The 7,075-nt window shown below is 45.8% G+C and overlaps 1 protein-coding gene across 1 annotated transcript in view; it reads left to right on the top strand.

The window, feature by feature from the left end:
• The first annotated feature begins 5,865 nt into the window (after positions 1-5,865).
• Manba (mannosidase beta) overlaps positions 5,866-7,075 on the top strand; it is a 79,591-nt gene continuing 78,381 nt past the window's right edge. Inside the window, exon 1 of the mRNA XM_048456827.3 lies at positions 5,866-6,087. Coding sequence (XP_048312784.3) covers positions 5,911-6,087 — 177 coding nt within the window. The 5' untranslated portion in view covers positions 5,866-5,910. The remainder of the gene's footprint in view (positions 6,088-7,075) is intronic.

Raw genomic sequence — 7,075 nt, 5'->3', positions numbered from 1 at the left:
TGTGATTATATCTTTGTCTGTCCCTACATTTTAGATGTAAAACTTGAGGGACAAGAGGCTAATGTTCATCTAATAGCAGAGATTCAGATTTAAATAGAGATATTCACTTTCTAGAATCTTACCACCTAGTCATTTGATATATATGAGAGAAACTCGAATTATAACCAGAAGGCTAGGGAGATAGCTCAGTCAAGTGCTTGCCACACAATGTGAAAATCTGAGTTTGATTCCTAGCACACATGTAAAAGGCCTGATATGGTACAAGCCTGTAATCTCAGTGCTGGGGAATTGGACAGTGGTGGGTCCCTGAGGCTTGCTAGCCATAAGTAAGCCAGTACCAGGGTCCCTTTCTCAATAAAGGTAGATGGTTCCTGGGAATGAATGACACTGGAGGCTATCCTGTGACCTGCTCACGCACATGCATGTGTATTTACATACATGAACACTCATCTACACTTTCAACACAAATATCGAAATAATGAGGGAAATATTAGCAAAATGCCGATAAATTCTGAAGGGAAAAACTACAGACTACCAGAGGTTAGAAAGTTTAATAATCTTAGAGGATAGGTTTAATGGCTAGTAGGCATACTTTTCTATAAGGAATTAGAACTTAAAGAAACAGAGAAGAAGAAAGATTTTAAGAAATAGGAAGATAGAAATAATGGTTCCCCTGCCCCCACCCAAAGAAGGAAGGAAGGAAAGAAGGAAGGAAGGAGGGAAGGAAGGAGGGAAGGAAGGAGGGAAGGAAGGAGGGAAAAGTAAATAATGGCTCTACCACTGCCTCTTTGTTTTGAGACAGGTCTTTCTTTGTAGCCTCCGATGTACTGAAACATTAGATCAGGCTGGCCTCAGACTCACAGAGATCCACTGGTCTCTCCCTCCTGAGTGCTGGGATTAAAGGTGTGCACCACCACCACCTGGCTTCTAACACGTTTTTAACTGAGGCTTGAGTTGGGTTTACTGCCTATAGCCTACAAGGATATCTTCCAATATATTTTTTTATGATTAATGAATTCTTTTAAGAGCTTATCTTTAAAGTTGGCATGTTAGACTTTCTCAATAAAGAATACTGGAGGGATATTGTAGTAAATTCAAATTTCTCTTGAAATTTCTGGTATGGGGCTGAGAGTTGGTTCGTAAGAGAATGAAGCCAGTGTGTGTCTTTGGAGAGGACCTTGTGGTCTTGGCCTTAGGATGACCTTTCTGCACCTTTTTTGCCATCTCTATACAAAGCTGCCTGTTGCCTGGCCATTCACGGTCTTTGTGAGCATCAGTGTAGCGGGTCTGCCTGTCTGTGTACTGTGTGCACGCCTAGTGCCTAAGGAGGCCAGAAGGAACATTGGATCCCCTGGAACAGGAAACTCAGGCAGTTGTGAGCCACCATATGGGTGCTGGGAATCAAATCCAGGGTTTCTGGAAGAACAGTGCTCTTAACTGCTGAGCCATCTCTCCTGCCGCTGTCACTGCTTTCTGATGTAAGGAGTCCCAGCCACATGCTCCTGCTGCGGAACTGTGCTGCCCTGAATAAGGAACTGGCCCTTTTATACTGGGAGTCTTCAAGTTGTTCCATGTCAGTATTTGGTTATAGCACTGAGAAAAGTGATCCCGCCCACTCCTAGCATTTCAGATCAGAAACTGAATTATATTTTTTTCTTTACAAATTTTTAAATTTTGCTGGGTGGTGGTGGTGGCACACGCCTTTAATCCCAGCACTCAGGAGGCAGAGGCAGGTGGATCTCTGTGAGTTTGAGGCCAGCCTGGTCTACAAGAGCTAGTTTCAGGACAGGCTCCAAAGCTACAGAGAAACCGTGTCTTGAAACAAAAAAAAACCCAAATTTTTAAATTTTATTTTTTATTTTTTTCTTTATATACATTACATCCCGACTCCACGCTCCCCTACTTCCACTCCTCCAAGCCCCACAACTTCCCTCTGCTAGATCTTTTCCTCCTCTCTTTCCCTTAAAAAAAAAAGAAAGAAAAGAGCAGGTCTCCCAGGGATATCAACCGAACATGGCATAAAAATTACATTAAGACTGGGCACAATCCCTCATAGCAAGGCTGGACGAGGCAGTCCAGTAGGAAGAAAAGGGTCCTATGCACAGGCAAAGGATTCAGAGACAGCCCCACTCCCACTTCCGTGTGTTGACATTATCAACCTGACAGGATCTAGGACTGATGGAGAGAGAAGCCACAGGGTATGTCTGTGAAGGAGTTCCTAGAGTGGGTTAATTAAGATGGGAAGACCCATCCTAAAAGTGTGTGTCACTTTTCCATGGGCTAGGGTCCTGGACTGCATGTCAGGAAGAAAGCTGGCTGAGCGGGAACACGTGTTTCTCTCTACTTCCTGACTGCGGATGCACTGTGCCCAGCTCTCCCTGTCACTACGAACTGTACCCTCAGACTCTGATCCCAAATAAATCCTTGCTTCCTTAAATTGCTTTTATTGGGTATTTTATCACAGATATGAGAACAGTAACGAATACTGCCCTTGCTTAATTCTTCGGAATCTATTGGTATTTTCACTGTAGCTTGGTACAGTGCCATTATTTTCCAGCGTTGCTTGTGAACTGAAAGGCTGTCAGGCATATTTAAGTCTTTCCATGGATTAGGTATAAGGACATTGACTTGCACTGCTCATACCTGAAGCTCTGTGGCCCACTGCCTGGTCATGGTGTATCACCTTCAGACCAGCTGATCCAAGAGCACCAATAGCCTTAAAATTACAGAGTATCTTTTCTCATCTGAGTCATATAGAAATGGGACTTCCGGGCTGAGGAGATGACTCAGTGGTCAAGAGCACTGACTGCTCTTCCTGAGGTCCTGAGTTCAATTCCCAGCAACCACATGGTGGCTCACAACCATCTACAATAAGATCTGGTGCCCTCCTGGCGTGCGGGCATACATGGAGGCAGAATGTTGTATACATAATAATTAAATAAATCTAAAAAAAAAAAAGAAAAGAAATGGGACTTCCTTGATGTGACCTGCTAAGTAATGTAGCAGACAGTTCCCATGAAAGAGCTAAAGGTGGGAAGCCTGAAGAACAGCCTATGCTTTGGGAACCAGTGTAGTGTACTGGTGTTCCTTGTCTTCCAGCTGCACACATCTGTTGATGATACTCAGTTCTATGTCATTCTTTTTCCTTAACTTTGCACATTGGTTCACTTCCTTTGCTGCGATAAAATGCTGACAATAAGGAACTTAGGGAGGAAACAGTTTATTTGATTTTCATGTCCCCATCACAGCCCATCACTGAGGGAAGTTAGAACAAGAACTCAGGGCAGGAACCTGTAGGGAGGAATGCAAGCAGAAGTCATGGAGGAACACTGTTTGCTGGCTTGCTCTCCATCACTTACTCAGCCTATGTTATTGTAAAACCTAGGTCCGCCTTCCCAGGAGTGGCACAGCCCACAGTGATCCAGGTCTTCCCACATCAGTTATTAACTGAGAAAATGGCCACAGGCTTGCCTACAGGCCAATGTGATGAGGGCATTTTCTCCATGGAGGTTCCATTTTCCAGACGACCTTGGCTTATGGCAAGTTGACAAGAAAAACTAGCTAACACACTTCAGGTATTAAAAAAAAAAAGTCTAACTTGGTTCAGTTTACGATTTTTTAGTCTCATATATGACTGAAGTATTTCTCTTTCCAACAACCTGTTTCTAAAGAAGAATGACAAAGGTTTCTTTTCCTTTCTCCTTGCTTTTCTCTAGCTCTTCTTGCTTCTGGATCCTCCTTCCTTCCCAGGTAGGTAACCACACTTGAAGAGAAATGTTCTCTAGACTGCTTCCTGTTGTCTGAGGATGATGGCATCTTTCGGGGACCCTGAAAAACTGGGATAATGTCCCAAGACCTGGGAGAGCGGCTGTATTATTTTTTTGTTTAGTCTCTGTGTGATGGGCTTATCTGAAGTCCTGGCTGGAGTAGTCTGTGAGGCTGGACCATCTCAGCTAGTAGCGTTGAAGCTCTTCTGGATGTAGAATTTTGAGGAAACTGCAAACAGAGGTATTCTGAGAGGCTGGATCATCTGGGTTATTTATCTTTGTTGGTGTTTGGGCCTTTTATTCTAAAAGATAACATGTATGTATCTGTGTTAACACTGGTATGGAATACACAGCGTGCATAAGTCAGTTAAAGGTGATTTTTTTGTTGTTGTCTCTGGTATTGCAGCACAGGTGAGAGGAGAGCTTGCAGTAACACAGACAGTGTGAAAACACTTTGCAAGGTATGGAATTCCCTCTGACCTTTGAGAGTTCAGTGTAATAGCAAACCTGCTGGCAGAAGGGGACCACGGAGGTCAGGTAGCATATGTGACTATCAGATCCAAGAGCAAGGCAGGATAGAACTGGCAGGGGAAGCTAAGGGGCATGGAAGGAAGAGGAGCCCTTTAGCCAGGAGTGTAGTTTGGGATTGGATTCAGGTCTTAAAGCCAAGCGCCACAATCCACTGAGCTATCTCACAGGTCCTATTTTATAAGCCTGTAACCCTCCACACAACATTCCAACAACCTTATGATCTCATTTATTGAAGAAAAAAAATCTTCAGATAAAAATAAGCACATGGTGTATCTTATCTCTCTTTTCTTTTTCAGGTTTTTTTTTTTTTTTTTTTTTTTTGAGGCAATGTTTGACTCTAGGTCAGGGTGACCTGGAACTTTATTCTGTAGCCCAGGCTAGCCCCAAACTAAAGGCAATCCTTTCTTCTCGGTTTTTCAGTTGTTGGAGTTACAGTTACAGGTGTGAGCCACTACCCACCCCTGCACCTCCCTTAATCTTTCTTTTAAACAGTGTAACTTCAAAACCACAGGAAACGCCATCTTCAAAACCTAGGCTTGCTTTTTGGCTTGAGAAGTCTGCACTTCCTCAACTGGGCATTGCCATGCTTTCTTAAGCTTCTCTCAACGCCGTTGCTTAAGCTAGAAAAGATAGTATCTTGATAATTTCCAAGCTTTGCTTCATACTGGCTTTCTGAAATTCTTTTCTGGGGCCTAAGGTCCTGGGTCCACCTGAGTCAAGGTCTCTGAAAAGAACCCACGGACTGTTGAGACGGCTCAGCAGTTAAATAATGCCCCAAGTGTGACACCCTGAATTCCATCCCTGAGATCCACGTGGTGGAAGATAGCGCTCCAGTACGTTCCTCCGGTTCCTCTGACTTTCACACAAACACTGTGGCAGGAGCCCCTTCCTACCCCTCCATGTAATTAATGAGTAAATAAATATGAGATGTTTTGTCTAAAAGAAGAACTCGGGCTGTGCCTCCGAAACAGATGTCTGCATTTTTTATATTCAAGAAGTGGGACTTTTGCTGCTTGCCCAATCTCACGGCACAAAAGCGGGGGGAGGGGCGGGGGGCGGATTTCAGACTCACCTGTAGCACTAATGCAAGTTCCCGGGAACCCCAGAAACAACTCCGCGGGGCCTAGGTTACATACAGACACCGCTAGCAAGGAGCACAAGGAGTCTTTCAGTTAAAGGGAGTTTATAGTTAGCTCTGTTTAGTCCCAGCAGGGTCATCGAGGGGGTGTTCAGCCTGGCAGCCCCTGCGGCCTGGGACCAGGTCCGTGAAATCTGCCGCCAGGCGTGGCGGGAGGTCTCCCCGTGCAGGGTCTGCGCACGATTGAGGACGCGCACCTGAGGTCTCTCCCAAACGGTCAGGCTCGGCTTTCCAGGCTTTTCTATCGCTTAGCTGTGCCTCTTACCGGGTCGACCTGAAGCGAAGAGCCGAGCTGCAGGAGTGAGCCCTGCCTACACCCGGGTCTGTCCCCGCCACATTCCCTCCTTGCGTGGCTACAGGAGAAGTTCAGCTGACCTGGGGGCGGGTCCGAGCCGCCTCTGGGCGGGGACAGAGCGGCCAAGTCTGGCCTAGGACCGGGGCGACACTGCCGGGTCCCTGCAGCTAGCGGCCAGCATGCATCTGCACCTGCTCCCGCTGTTGGCGCTGTGCGGGGCGGGTTGCGTGGTGGCGGGTCCCAGCTACAGCCTGCGGGGGAGCTGGCGGGTGAGCAACGGGAACGGCTCGCTGGTGCTCCCGGGGACCGTCCCGGGCTGCGTGCACAGCGCCCTGTACCAGCGCGGGCTGATCCAGGTAGGACTCGCTGCCACCCTTCCATGCGGTCCAGATTGGTCTGTCTGGGCTGTTGTGGGCAGTTGGGGAAAGAAATGGCCTGGCAGGGGGGTTCAGACCAGTTGTAGACATTTCTCTACTCTCGCTGGGACAGCTATGACCCTGGGAAGCGGAAGTTGCCTATAGAAAACAAACAGCGTGCCTGCTGTCTACTTTCTGAGGTGATTCTCGGCTCCAGCATTTGATTAGGGGACTTACCTCTCTTTCTAAGGACAGGGTTACCGTTTCTATCTGGAAGCTCGCAGAAGCCCTTAGTTAGTCATAGTTCATTGAATGTAGTGTCTCGGGTTTACACGTTCGCTTTGAAGCCTCGAGGAGTCTGGTTTGAAATAAACTCACGGGACTGGAAAGTTTGGTTATTGGTGCTCATTTGTGCGGGTTTTGGGAGTGAAACGCAGAGCTATGAACATGCTAAGCACACGTTGTACCACCGACCTACATCCCAAAAATAAGGTTTTGATTTTTTTAAATGGTGTATTTTCATCCAGCAGTGTTTCACTGTGACGTTGTCACGCGAGTGTACCATGTATTCTGCTAATATTCACTCTTTACGTTGTCTTTTCTCCAGTTGATCCCTCCCTCTTTCCAAGTAGGTTTCCCACTGTCGTGTCCTATATACATAGCATACATTTATACATTTAAAACTAGATTCAACATCAGTGAAAACATGTCATGTTTATCTATCTTTCTGGGTCTGGTTTATTTTACCTAATGTGATTATTTTAATTTCCATTCTTTTTTAACCAAATTTCATCGTCTTTGTTATTCTTATTTTTTTTTTAAAGACAGGATCTTACATAATTTAGGCTGGCCTTGGACTCCTAATAAAACTGAGGGTAATCTTGAACTCCTGATCCTCCTGTCTCTGCCTCTCATGTGCTGGAGATATACAAGCATGCACAACCATGCACGGCCTAATTACATTTTTCTTTATGGTTAAATTGTGTGT

The sequence above is a fragment of the Myodes glareolus genome, chromosome 17 (genome assembly GCF_982192425.1).
Source record: "Myodes glareolus chromosome 17, mMyoGla1.1, whole genome shotgun sequence".
NCBI classification, from domain to species: Eukaryota; Metazoa; Chordata; class Mammalia; order Rodentia; family Cricetidae; genus Myodes; species Myodes glareolus.
This window is presented reverse-complemented; position numbering and strand designations above follow the sequence as displayed.